Raw genomic sequence first — 14,818 nt, 5'->3', positions numbered from 1 at the left:
TGAAAAAAGTTCATTTTCTTAACAGCAGTGATTCTGGTTGATGTACCGGTTAAATATAACATTAACTCTTGCAGCGATGGCATGCAAGTTGGTGTTTTATTAAAGTTGTGGTTATGTTCTACAAATAAATCCAAACTGTTACTACAATACATATACAATACAAATGCAACAAATGTTATGTTTCTCTTACATTGAGCTGTTGATGGACTTTTTGCTTACATGAGGTATTTAGGAGGAAAACTGCCGTTCTCAAGGATAATCAATTGAAAAATACATTTGCATCTGTCATGTACGTTTTAGGGTTGTGAGAGTTCCGACACAACCTGAAGGCAGCATAAGTCACACCCAAGACGACGCGCCGATTGAGGATGTTACGTCCGCTTTGCGAGTGTCTGATATGGAAATATCATGAAAATATCTGAACTGCACAGATAGAAATCAAAAATTCAATATGTACTTATAAACATATGAGACAATGTGTTTCTCCTAAACAGACAATCTAGCCTTAAGTGAAATCGATCTTACACACAATTAAACCACGTTAAAAAAAAAAAGAGACATAAATCTACCTTGTACCCTGTTTATGTGATACTGAATGGCGGAGGGCGTGACTGTGCCTCTGAAGATTATGCATTTCAAACCAGATTAGAGAAATTCATTTCAAGATTTTGCACAATTTCTACCATTAAAATGTTGTGGGTTTGTAAGATTTGCTGATGTAGATGAAAAAATGTACATGTTGTAAAACTGAACCTGAAACATCAATACTTTTGTTTTAAAATTGTACTCAACCTATTGAGTTTTTGTCAGATCTGGAATGATATATTTTAAATTATGCTGGTCCCACTGTGAGATTCAATCTCAAAGATGCTATTGATCATTTCGAAAGCAATGGTAACTCATTAAACTTTATAATAAACCTCATGATCTTGGTTTTTTTTTTGTTTGTTTTTTCTTTTTTTGTTTAATGAAGTCTCTTCAATATGTAACAAGAAAATTATATTGATCATATATCACTTTAACCTGCTGTGGTAATTGGTGTTCTACATGATTTTGAAGTGTTCTTTGTTTTTTTTATACAAAATGTTTGCTTGATTTTTCTTTATTGTTCAGTTCACTTCTCTTTTTGACAATTTGTGCTTTCTATGATGTCTGACTATCTTTTCAATAAAGTTAAATAATTAAAACCAAATGTCTTTACGGCACTACCATTTCAAACAAAACATGACAAAAGGAGTTTTTTTTCCCCCCATCAGAATTTTATTCAATATGTACAACTAATCTTATTAAAGCACTGCAACTTACATTTAGCACGTTGAGATATTACTCCTCTCCCGTCCATGTGATACAAGATAGTTAAGAATATCCCACGTCATTGACAGATACAGGATCGACCAGATCTCTGGCTTGGTCAATAAACCCACTATGTACTATCTACAATCTGACCATTTAAAAAACCCGGTTAATCTCAGTTTAAGCACACAATCACCCGGTTGGCATTAATTGCTTGACTGCGGGACAGGCCAAACCAGTCAGTGTACAGCAGTTTGTAGATACTGATTAGTTCTGCAAGAAAAAAAAATCTTTTCAATCATCTTGTCCCCCCTCTCCACAGCTAAAAGAGCCCGACGTTGTCATGATGTTTAAGTTAGGTAAGAATCTGGAGATGTGGTCAGTTTAACGGAGGAGACACAAACTTGGAAAATGACTCCTTTGGCAAATCAGCACAACTTCACCCTGAGAACTGGACATCACGTATCCAGCGGGGATTAAGACTGTGCTCTCCATAAAAGTCTAGCTTCCTGGTCTGACTAGTCCAACACTCAGTGGTGAATTTGTGAACTTTTATTTCTGTGCGTCTTTGTACCAGTGTCGTTATGAACCTTTTCATCCAGCCAAATGATTCTGGTAGAAATGGTGAGAACGCACCCTAATCAGTTGGCGGGATTAAAGCCATGTAAACATAAAATCACATTTTCTCAATGAGTGTAGACCTGGTGAACCTTTACTGAATATAAAGCTGGAGTCTGACTGTGGCCGTACGAAGCAGGCCTACATCTCTGACAATCAGCTTCATCGTCTTATTTTAAAACAGTCATTTGTAAGCAGCTTGCTCCTCTTTGCAAAACTGACCATCAGCTGAAACATTTAAAGAAGCTTATCCAATTCATAATCATACTGTGAGCTTCTGACCGTGTTTTTGTTATGAGATACTGGAGGCAGATACTGTTCTTTGTGTTATTATCTGCTAGTGTAACAAGGATTATGAGCCATTTTTCTGAAAGACCGCCACACATTTTCGGACCCTGTGACCTCTTCCTGGTATCTCGTCACTCAAACACTGATGTTTTAATATCATCATATAAAATAAGCAAAGGCTCTTGTAATTGGACTCTTTGAAAGATGGAGACAGTCAATAGGAGGGGCATGTTAAATTATATTTTGTCTACACAAAGTCATGGATCGGTAACACAGTAACTGCTGTAACAGATGCGGTTTTGGTGATTTGACCTCGTCACCTGAAATAAGACATTCTAGTCCCAAACAGAAAAAAGGGGAGTAAAGAAACAAAGACAAAAACAAAAACAGAAACAGCATGTGGATGTTACGCAGATTTCCCTGGCAGTGCACACTCCGATGGTTGTTGGTTACACTCTCCACAGGTCAGTGCGACAGTTGCAGTGGCTGTTGAGAGGTTCCCCCGCTGTTTGTGGTTACTTCAAGGGCGAACCCTTCATGGGAATCATTATTCTAGACTCCATGTGCTGAATGAGAGGGACTGTGGGGAGAAGAAACCACAGATTTCAGTGTCATGGAGTATTGTTTGCATGCACAAAAACAACAAAAAAAAAAACAAATTAACAGCCAACCTTATTTAATTTTGTTAATAAGTCATGAATTTGTTTTATTTTTTCTGCATTGAAATCATTAAGGTCCTATGTTCAATGAGGCCTCAAGACCACCTAAATGCCAAACTTGTGGCTAGTTTTAGGATGAGAGAATAATGACCTGATATCAACACAGTTGTTTCTTTAAGTTTGTTTTTCTTTATGTTAAACAAACTGATGCTTTCTACAACAAACTGTACAAATGAAAACATCAGTAACATATTTTGTTAGTTGTTTTTTTTTTTTCCATTTCAGTTTGATGGGAATCACGTATTTGTACAACAGAGTTTAGAAAAATGGTAACGTGTGGAGATCATACCATAATCATGATACGATTCTCCTCAAAGTTAATGTTTGGTAATACTGTCCAGTGCAAAGAAAGCAGAAATAAGACAGCGAACTAAGACTCACCTGTGTAATAAACAACCTCATCCCAGCCTTCACGCTGCCAGGCTGAATTTCTGGTGTCTTCTCTGGACTGAAGGTCTTTGTAAGCTGAAAGAAAATAAAAAGATAATGTTAGATTTATACAATTTTGACTCAAATCCAAGTATAATACCTTTAATATCCACTCTTATAAAAGTTCTTAGCTCTGAAACATTTGCACAAGTTAATTAGAAGTTGGATAATTAAGTTATATTTATCACTTTCATCAACTAAAAAGTACACAATACGTTATCTGAATAGCAACACAGAAAATTGTGGAGAAAAACATGAGGGGACTTCAAATATGCACTGGTACATACATTTTAAAGACATTTATGCAATTATCTGCAATACAATGATGCATTTGTAAATATCCCTAAAATGCAGATTATGAACATAAACTTGAAGAAAATGCTAACCCCATAAGTGGTGAACTGTGTACAGACTTCCAATCTGTGAGAAAAAGCCTCCCACCGCCTCGTGGTTCTGCTGGCGAAACTCAATCGCACGAGCCCTGCAGAGCATCAGAGAGTTACGTTACATAAAAAACACAAAGTAATTAAAGGGTTGTACAGTTAAAACCATCAGCACTAATTTGCAGGTTTTTAAAAGTTCAAATATCCCAACAATTTCTCTCCAATCAAAACATCAAATCTTGATGTTGTAACGTCAGAATTGTTTTAAAGCATGTTCGGTTTTATTGCATTAACAGAACAAATTTCCCAGTCATTATTGATTTGATCATAAACACACATATTGAATGGGGGGTACATAGGTAAATTATTTGAGATTTAAAAATTATGTGTGATATTGCTTATCATGCGTCGGTGTCATGCATAGATTGCGTAGCCAAAAAGTACCGTTGACTCATATTCATCTGCTACAATCTGTAAAACCAATAAAATAGTGGTGAGGAAATTTTAAAAATGTGCATACTAAATGTAGCTCTTCATTTACTACAACACTGAGAGAAAGCTCGAGAGCTTCTCTGAATAACTATCAAAACAAACTGAAATTGATGACTTTCTTTTTCTACATGTAAAAAGAATAAGGATTATTTTTTTTTAATTATGCCTTACCAGTAATTTCCCCACTCGATCATCGTCCCTGGCTGAAATAGGAAGATGAAGAATGGAGAGATGTGAAAGATAAGATGTCTGACTGTTTACTACAGCAGAGGAGAAAAATATATTTATGCATAACGAGAGGATGCTGATAAATTTCCAAGAGTTACCCTGAGTTGGTACGATCGCAGCTCGTAGATGTTGGGTCCTGGACGAGGGACGGGTTCGTTCCAGAAACTGAACTCAAGCAGCAGCTGGTTCCTACGAGACAGCAGCATCTTCCCTCTCTCTTTCCTGTAGTCCATGAACTCCTACAGCAACGACAAACAACAGCAACACATTAGTCCGTAAATCTGTCAATAAAGTCAGCTAGAGTGGTTGCACAATATCAGCTGAGCTCAGACCATTTTAGTGCATCAATATTTTACACACCTGAAACAAAAAAATCACTTCTTCTCTCCTTCTAATTAGGGTACAATAATACCTCTATCATCCATAATAATAATAATAATAATAATAATAGTAATAGTAATCATCTCTGTCATCTGTTTCAGAGGTTTAGCATCCACATCCAATGCACAGCACAATCAGCTTTTGTATGATCTAATTTAGTCCGATTTGCTGGAATACAAGTGATTTAATTATTCCATTACATCTTAACTTCTTGAGTAATATCTGATACTGTCACTTGCCAAAAATGTATGTTTTGCAGTTGCTCATATATATATATATATATATATACACACACATATATATATACATATATATATATATATATATATACACACACATACATATATATATATATATATATATATATATATATATATATATATATACATATATACATATATATATATATATATATATATATACACACACATATATATATACATATATATATAAAGAAAAGAAATTAACCTCAGTCATCTACCTGTGTTTGTGAGCAGTAACTTGTTGATTTAAAATAGTTAATGCCCACTTTAATGGGTAACATTAATGTGGGCAAGACACCAAATAGTTTAAAATGTATTTGCATATTACACATATTGTAGTTATTTTCATTTTGAACAATCTTTTGTAATTTAAGACAAACTGCCTAATTACAATAACCACAAACAAAAAAAAAAAACTTCCTAAGATAAAACACAAACATACAATAGGTGCTTGGGTCCATTAACTGCACCTACCAATGTACGACAGCATTTCTGTGCACCAAAACTAAAATCACAAAGCTGGAAAATCACACACAAAGATGGTGAAACATTATGGGTGCAAAAGTGGTCAGCGGATCTTATTTGAGGGGTGCAATGCCACAAACGTTGGCCTACAGGTCACCAACTGTCAGTAGACTGAACTAACCCGAGCACCCGTTACCTTATTCTGCCTGAGTTTGTTCATGACTTCGGTGAGAGCCGGGTATCCTCCCCGATATCTCCACAGGTGAACTAGAATAGAAGGAGCAGAAGAGCCAAAAATAATGCAGCTCTTGAATGTGTATCTAGATGTGCCTATATTTCTTTGGGCAAGATGTTATTTTACATTAAAGGAATACTTCACCTGAAAAACGACCATTTGTATATCAGTTACTGCACACATGTAACCTTGGATTTTTAAAGAAAACTTTTTTTCTCAAATGGTAAACAAATAATTCGAAAAAGGCACAGTACAGTCCAAGTCTCATTTATCACTTCCCAAACCCATGAATTTTCTGTATATTACAATTTACACCATGTCTGTAAAAACAATCTCATGCACTTCTTGCACTTGCGTTTTAACTCTGCTTGAGCAGAGCTCATAAGCACGCTCATGCTCAGGGCACGCTTCTAGGGAGCCAAATGGTTTATATTGTAATGTTTTAGAAAAAAATTATGTTAAGGAAGAACTGCACATATGACTAAATAAAATTAGATTTGGATTATACTGCACAAGTTGTCAAAATAGTATTGCTGTTATTAAAATAGCCAACCTCTAGCTTTTTTTTTTTTTACATTTTCCGTTCACAATATACATGTGCAAGAGTAGCTTTCTTCACAAATTCAACATAACGTGGTGAGTAAGTGATATACAAATGGTCATTTTGTTGGTGAAGTATTCTTTTAACAACTGCAGAGTCTCTAGATTGGCTGTGATCTGAGCTGGCATGATGAGATCGAGTGTATCAGCCATCAGTCTATTGTAAATTTCCATGAGCAAACACAACAGAAGTCAGGTCAAATCAGGTAAAATGTGAGATTCTGACTGAAAAATGCTGCAGTAAAAAAAAAAACAAACACCCAAAACTCCACAACAACACTGGCTATGATATATTCACGTGTAGTAATTTAGTAAAATGAAAACAAGACAATGCAAAAGTTCCCTCCATCATGTACAAAAGCATTTATTCTGCTACTTCACATGATGCTGGACACAGCTAGACCTGATCGGTACCAAAAACACAACACGGTGCAGGATGATAATATTATAATATTATATTAATAATATTATGAATCTACCAGTGATTAAGATGAAAAATTAACCATTAAAAAAAGAAATGCATTACACTTAACATGTTAAAAATTAAAAGAGAGAGAGAGAGAGCTATCTCCCCGAGAGAGCACACCGGGTTTCCTAAAGTAAAAAAACAAATCTCTCACAGCATAGTACTGGATATCATTTCCATGTGAACATGTTTTATTCATGCAGCCTTTAGGCGATCTTTACTGAGGCTGCTAATATTACTGAGCTGTAACACTAGAGGCAGTTTACAACTGAGGAATGAAAAACGTCACCTCAAGGAATAAATGGACAGCGGCCAGGAAAAGTCCAATACAGTCACAGCTATAATTAACCAAAATATAAAAGCTGTCAAAGTGCTGGTGTGTGTCACAAGGGAGGAGAGAAACTGCAATAATCAGAAAAGTCTCTTTACATCAGCAGAGTCAAACATGGAGAAATGTCCCCATCAGCAGCAGCAAAGTGAAAAAAGAAGCATTCTTACAGGTCTGTGCGAAAATTAGATGCATTTTTCAAGAAAACTTGACTGTATAATGTACATATAATATAATGGACATATTGTAATATGTGCATTGATTTGTGTGATTGTGTGTGTCTCACATATTTCACATCAATCAGGAGTTTAAATCATTTCTGCAAATATTGTATAGGACTGCAACTAACAATAATTTCCGTCAGCTATGATTCTGCTGATTTTTTTCCCAACTAAAAATAAGACACAACTAATAAGACACAATTAAACTTTTTAGGAGTTAGTAGTGATTCCTCAAAGTGGATATCAATGCAGTAAAGATCCGGAAGGCACTCAAATAATAACTTTTTTTATTTTCACACAGATGTTTCAGGCCAGAGGCCCTTCTTCAGCATTTAGATTTGACATTATTGCTATTATTTCTTTTTTTCAACTCATCCATTTTAGTTTATATTGTAGTTTTGTCAAACCAAAGGCAAAAAATATTCAGTTTACAATGATGAAGACTAGAAATAAGCAACATCCTCATATCTAAGAGCTGTTTGGCATGTCAAATTAGTTAAATTTGTGATAGACTATTGTTGTCAACTCATTATCTGTTGAGCGTTACTATCTTGTCTGTGTTTATGAATTCACATTTTCTATCATGAAAAAGGAAGTTTATGTTTTATCTAGACTACCTAATTGAATGGCCTATCAATCAATCATTATGAATATATGTACGGCAGCCTTCAGACCTGCAGCTCGAAGCGTGCCCTTACCTGCCTGATCCTGCTCTCCGTACCATGTGTTCCAGGTACCCACAAGCTCACAAGAGTATTCGGGGTCAGCGTGAATGGAAGGCAAGACGTCCGCGCTAATGAAACACACACACAACACAAAGAATATGTTAAAAAATCTGCACGGTTTATAAATTCAGCACATTGACAAAACATCTGAATAAAGTCAAAGAAGAGACAGCGACTTCGTACCAAAGTTCATTGTAAGCATCAAGGCACTCAGGCTTGACATTGTGAACTGCAAAAAAACAACACAGCGTGAGTGGATAATACACCATCTAACAGAAGAGGAGAAAAACATTTTAAATCCATCTCGAAACAATGAAAATAATACGGTCGGTAATCTTTTTAACCGCATCACCATAACAGTCAGAGCAAGTCAAACAACACTTACACTGTATTTTGTACAGGTTGTTGTCTTCCTTCTTGGCGAGCAGATGAGAGTGAGCGTCTTTACGGGGGTCGACCTTTCTAACAAACAGGGACTTGAACCAGCTGTCCTCACGGAAAGCTGAGAGGCTCCTAAGGCAACACAACAAACAAATGTTGAATACACACAACCAGCAACAGAAAACAACAACAGATAAGCTGACCAACTAGTGCAGCATATAATTATGCTGCCTGTACTCTGCTGTAATTCTGTAAGTCTCTAAAATAGCTCCTGAGAACATTTCAAACCTGCTTTCTGACTGAAGGCAAGTCAGAGATCTCAGGCCATCAGGAGGTGGTTTTCTAACTGAACCTGCTCTGCTTCTGATCAGCCCTGCTCTCTGGAACAAACTGACCTGAGATCTGTAACAACTGTGTCCAAGTTCAACAAACTTAAATCATGTCTTGCTTTCTTTAATATACATATGTGGTTTGTGTTTGAGCTAGATCTACAAATAAGACATCAGACTTGTTGATAAATTGGTCTCATTGTGTGTTGGTCAAATTCAAATAAGACATTTATGAAGAATTTCCAAAAAAAAAATAGTTTGAGGTCATTTAGAAACTCTCTGTCATATAGTTTGTTCACCATAGAGCAAAACCATGTTTATTTTTCAACTAAACAATGTCTTGCTCAGTGTATATGTTGGTTATAATTATTTTAAAAAGAAACCTTATGAAAAAAAGTTTTAAAAAGTGTTAACACTATTGACATTTTTACTTGTTTGAGATTAAAATAAGTAATGTTATATATTCATATCAATGATATAAATATCAGCCTAAAAAATCCAGTATTGGCCAGCCTATACCTCTGTGCATATTAATAGTGTGCCTTCGATGTAAGAACTGACTTGTTATTAATAGTGCTTTATGAATAAAACTGCCTTGCCTTGTGCCTTTTAATAAAACTGAGGTCTGTGTAAATACACAAGGTTGCACTGTATACTAATCAGTGATGTCTGAAGCAACCAAGAACAACAGAGAGGGCTATAAGCCGTGCATACTGCACATAACCAGAGGATTAGTCTGCATGGACTCCTAAGCAGCCTTCCCTCCTTAATAGTATTTCGTTGACTGCTAAAAAAAACATACAAAAGTGCTAACAAATAGCCTACTTCATGCAGTCGCTGCTGTTGTTTATCATGAAGAACTCCTCTGACAGTTTGCCAGCTGACCCAAACACAACACAATGTTTTAAACAATGCATTCACAGTTGTCACATTTTAGCTACATTTTGAATACATCGCAGCATTTCGGTTGTTTTCACGCAGTTTGGCTGTTAACAACACCTGCCGCAGTGAGAAACTGGGCCATTCACTAATCAAAACAAGAAGTGTTGTACAGACATTCATTGCATTTTGACCTTGAAGTTTGAGACTGACGGAAACTCAGTTGTGTTTTCATATTATTTCTGCACACAGCAACTTTAACTCCACTCACAAAATTGTGAAGCACGTAAGGTTAAGTGATGACACAAGTCGGTTTACAACTTCGTAATGTAGCAGGATAAAAATTAGCATTAGCAGAAAGTTAGCAAGTTTGGAGCTACGGCGCTAATGCTAGCTGCGTTACATGAGATCTGAACGCAGCCAGCGTCCCGACGTTAGCGTAGCGTTAGCTTAGCAACCTAGCCTGCCGGACTTTGTCATTGGCGTCAAACTCTACGTAAGCTAAACACATTTTAGCCGCATTTCTACAACTGCACTGAAAAGTAACATTTACAAAAGCACGACCTTACGACAACCGTGACCTGCCCGTTCGCCGGGAGCCCATTTTTCGTCTGTTTCAGGCCTTTGCCCACTCTTTGAAGGACTCGGGTCGCCATCTTTCCCGTGAAAGCTGTAATCAGCTGCAGGTTGTTTGACTCGGCTGCAGCCGCAGTCCGGGCTGCTCCCGGTGCAGCTGACGTTACTTACATTAACGTAAGCCCGTCTTTACTTTTTAGGGACTGTTCTTTATTTATAAGGAGAGATGGGTGGCTGGGGTGGTACACCATGTTTTGTTTTGGTTTTTTGACTCTTCCCAAAGCGACAAATGTTTTTCCTTGAGCCTCTCTGACTGACTTGGGGAAAATGCAAGACCCTCCTTTCATCATGAATTAGTTTTTAGATTTAGAAAACGTGTTCTTTGATGCTTGATAATTAAAAGTTGAGGGCAAAAATGTACAAAACTCTTGAAATTGCAAAAAAGAAAAAAAAGAATTTGGCAAAATTTTAAATTATTTTGATTAAATATCAATATTTGAAGCTCAGATTTTTCATGGAAGCATTAGTCCCACATGTGTTAATAGCGATATATATATATATGTTTTTACTTTCTGGTTTTGATAAATCATCTATTTTTAGCAACTTTTAAAGAAAACATTGCCCATTTCTTTAAAAAGCAGAGGGAAACTAAATTTAACTTAGAATAAAAATCAGACTAAAAATCATGAGTCCCTCTCTGGTGTCTAAAAAAGTATTTGACATGCCTCCACCTTTTAGCACCACGCCCTCCCCTCACATGAAAAATGAACTGTCCTGTGGGCTTTTAACAATACACATGACTGATATATAGCTTTTATTGACTTCTAATTTCCTTCGATTTCTAAATACTATTTATTTCAAACTAAACTGACTATAACTTACACAGGGTTCAAAGTAAAGAGTGGCCTACATACATTTTCATAAAGTTCATTGTGCTTTATCAAACACACATGAACATTTCAATGACTGGCTGATTTATGAAAAAAAACATCCCTTGTTTAAAGAAAAAGTAGCAATATTTTAATATTACTTGATACTATAATGATACTGTAAAGTCTTTCAATCATAGATCTCAGGTCTGACAGTAAACGCATATGAGCACCATGCAGGGGCGTAGCACCAAATTCTCACAATTCACACTTTTTGAATATTTTTCACTTTCCTTTCTTGCCGAGTCCCACGCTTGTCTCTAGCTGTGTTTACGAATAGATCTTATTGCTTGGGCAGATTTAACCACTTTGTGCCTTAAAGGGTAAGAGAAGCCCCAGAAGAATCCAATATTTTTTATACCAATTCTTTAGCCAGTTTTAATTTAGATATGGCACTAATTACTTTGAATTAGAAAATTGCAAACAAAGCTTAACTTTCTGTGCCAGGCTTTTTGGGGACCCTCCCTTCCACTGGGGCCCTGAGTAATGACTCCCACATTTCATACATGTTTGTGAAAGACACCATGCCCTCTTATTGTCATTTTATTGTAAATTCCTCAAAAATGTGTCTTTCATTCAAAACTACCTGAGCAGGTAGCAAAGAAAATGTATTTTCCACATTCATTTGTATATACTGATGACAGGTTTATACGTTTATATTTACATTAACACCTGAAACAGAAACATAATTGCAGAGTGACATTTAAGATAACATTACTGAAAAAACAGCCGTTTTCCATCATGAAGATGGAGTTTGTGCTGGTGGGGATTCAGCTCCACTGGAGGCGGCAGAGATGTTGAGCTGCTGCAGTTTTTCTGATAACGTCGCGTCCTCTCCCAGGCTGAGCTGAAGGTCAGTCAGAGGCTCCATATACTCACTAGCTTCAACTCTCTTTCCTGTCAGTGGGTCGACCACCCGGCCGACTTTATGCACTATCTCAGACAGTTCATGCTTCACGTGCTTGGACCTGGGCTGAGGCAGAGCCTTGAGAAGGACGACATCTCCCACAGTGCACTGTTGCAAAGCATCATGGGCAAAGTAGGTCTTCCTCTTGTTGTAGTACTATGAGGAAGAAACAACATTACACTCATTTAAATACATAGTCAGTGTACAGCAATCAGTCACTGATGATCATGAATCAACAACTTGTGCAGAATTTTAATTACATTCAAAAATTATAAGCAAAGTGGGCAAATTAATATGTTCTTGGCTATTACGGCAATAATTCAATAAGATTATTTATTGTGATTTTAATAACTGATTGATATGAGTAATAATTATTTGTCAAAAAAATGTAATTCACAAGTTACTACAGCCCAACAGCAAACTTAGTCTGACTGACCACCAAACAACCCGATGTATTTAATTTATAAAAAAGGAACAAAAATAAGCAAGAAAAAAAATTCACATTTGTAAACAACAAGTCTTTAAAAGTTAAAACATCATAAAATGTGCACCGTGTTTCCAAGTTTCCTCTTGAAGAGAAAATACATGGTTCAGACAGCTACAGACAGACACAGGAGCGGCTGTAGTGTTATGAACAGTAACAGGAGCCGTAGCTGCCGTGGTGGTTGTTGTGTGGAAACTAGAGGCAGCTAAAAATACCTCCTCTCTATCAGCACTTGTATGAGTTGTCTTACAGCCAAACATACGTTCATACAGATTCCCAATATTACTTCCAATCAAATGTATTCACTTTTACATTGCAGCCTTTCTGCAATTTTATAATCCCTCATGAGCTCTCAGATCTTCTACTGCAGGGTTTTTAAATACACACAATTCTCCACAAGAGAAAATAAGCATTGCAGCTTTTGTAAACTATTCTTCAGAATTGTAGCGTATCCTTCCAAAACCTATGAGAGACGTGAGGTCAATGAATAGCTGAAAACGTATTTATTTAGTCTTTTAATTAATGCAATAAATATGTAATACACAAACGCGCACACACACACACACACACACACACACATATGTACAAGTATCTATGTATGTGTGAATATATATATATATATATATATATATATATATATATATATATAGTGTGTGTGTGTGTGTGTGTGTGTGTGTGTCTTTTTTAGTTCAAAATAAAAGCATATCAACTCTTATGTTTTGATATTGATTCTCTTATTTTTTTGCTATCCTTAGTGGCATATGTAATTAAAGGATTGTTTTTGGCAGCTGTACCAAACCTCAGGTATTGTGATGGCACCAGTTTTATGAAATTTCAAACGTTACCCCAGCCTTATCATTCTACGGTCCCTCTCTGTGTTTTATGTGTGACAGAGTAAAATTAACATGACAATAAGACTGAAGTTATATCTGGTATTCTCTTGTTAGTAAAGTACGCTTATTCATGCCACCTGTCCTTCCTGTACGCATCAGCAGTGAATGATCACTGTTAAAAAGTTCACCTTGAGCAGGTAAGGGTCCATCACCAGCCTTGTGACTCTCACTTTGGCAGTTTTGTGCATTTTGGTCCCTATGACTCTGCCGATGATCCATCTAGCATGGACCAACATGGTGGAGAGCTGTATTCAATCCTGTGGAACAGAAGGACGAGGAAAGTTAACACTTTATCTGACACATGTTGAGCAGCTAGAGACTTAGCAGCTCTTTTGCAAATGTCATGATAATGGAGGTCATAATAACCGGCCTCTATCACACAATAAATGACTGCGATTTCGTTGGATCAATGGCGAAGGATAACAGTTTACATAGTCTAGTTAAATGCGTGATAAACACACATTTCAGACTTTGAGCTGACTTTTGTATCATCGGTATTCACATCAATTTAAAGCTAAATTTTTTTTGCAAAAGTAATAACATTACCGTTTTGTCAAATTCACGTTGCTTACAGGAGGATGACAAACAGGGCTACAATTAGCCTCGCTGCAGCTAATGCTAGCTCTCATTTTACTGCAGCGTTCATTCAACAGAAACAGGAATAACAATCTAAATCGGCTTTAGTTGATGTTTATAAAGATAAACAGTGAAAGCTCGGTGTAAAGACAGAATTAACTCACCGAAACTACTTTGAAGAAATGATTTTGGAAGGTCAAAAACGCCTCAGCTGCTCCATGCTGCTCACGTCGGCATACATTGATGACGTAAACTACGGCTAGGCACGAGGGACATGGCGCGCAGAGCTGATATCTTTTTCTTTTTTTACAGGATTTCTTTTACATATTATTTGCAAAGTTTATTATTCACGAGGAAAAACATTCCATAAAACATTTTAAAACAAAAAGACCATTGTTTTGTTTGGGTATTTTGTTTGGTTTTGTGTGTAAATACATATACATGAACTGCTGGTTGTTCTGTTATACTGTGATAATTGCTTATACATTTTGTGTTAATGGAACAGACCAGTGGTTCCCAACTGGTTCAGTCCTGCAGTCCAGATTCATCCTTAGTCATTAGTTTAAGGTCCACATATTATAAATGACCATGTATTCATTTTGATTTCACAAAAAGTAAACAACAAGCTGGCTTAGAACACCGAGAAATAAAAATAAATTGAGAAAAAAAATACAGAAGCTCTGTGCAGGAAATTCACTGTTCTTGCTTGGTGCTGTTTTTTACAAACTTG

General features: G+C 36.4%; 2 protein-coding genes across 2 annotated transcripts; both read right to left on the bottom strand.

The window, feature by feature from the left end:
* Positions 1 to 1,237: 1,237 nt before the first annotated feature.
* On the bottom strand, positions 1,238 to 10,485 carry LOC121952441 (protein NipSnap homolog 2-like). Its single transcript, XM_042499125.2, has 10 exons — positions 10,288 to 10,485; positions 8,520 to 8,647; positions 8,318 to 8,363; positions 8,108 to 8,202; positions 5,756 to 5,826; positions 4,549 to 4,689; positions 4,394 to 4,425; positions 3,734 to 3,828; positions 3,300 to 3,383; positions 1,238 to 2,779 (listed from the first exon to the last, which is right to left on the bottom strand). Exons 1-10 carry the CDS (start codon positions 10,377 to 10,379, stop codon positions 2,715 to 2,717), a joined length of 849 nt encoding a protein of 282 aa, XP_042355059.1. The 5' UTR covers positions 10,380 to 10,485; the 3' UTR covers positions 1,238 to 2,714.
* A 1,270-nt stretch (positions 10,486 to 11,755) lies between these two features.
* Positions 11,756 to 14,407, bottom strand: mrps17 (mitochondrial ribosomal protein S17). The gene is made up of 3 exons (XM_042499734.2): positions 14,253 to 14,407; positions 13,641 to 13,769; positions 11,756 to 12,291 (listed from the first exon to the last, which is right to left on the bottom strand). Exons 2-3 carry the CDS (start codon positions 13,746 to 13,748, stop codon positions 11,968 to 11,970), a joined length of 432 nt encoding a protein of 143 aa, XP_042355668.1. The 5' UTR covers positions 13,749 to 13,769; positions 14,253 to 14,407; the 3' UTR covers positions 11,756 to 11,967.
* Positions 14,408 to 14,818: the final 411 nt, after the last annotated feature.

Source organism: Plectropomus leopardus, chromosome 15 (assembly GCF_026936395.1).
Source record: "Plectropomus leopardus strain MGB_pleo_1.0 chromosome 15, ASM2693639v1, whole genome shotgun sequence".
In the NCBI taxonomy this organism is placed as follows: Eukaryota; Metazoa; Chordata; class Actinopteri; order Perciformes; family Serranidae; genus Plectropomus; species Plectropomus leopardus.
The sequence above is the reverse complement of the archived record's forward strand: the minus strand, read 5'-3'. Positions and strand labels throughout refer to the sequence as shown.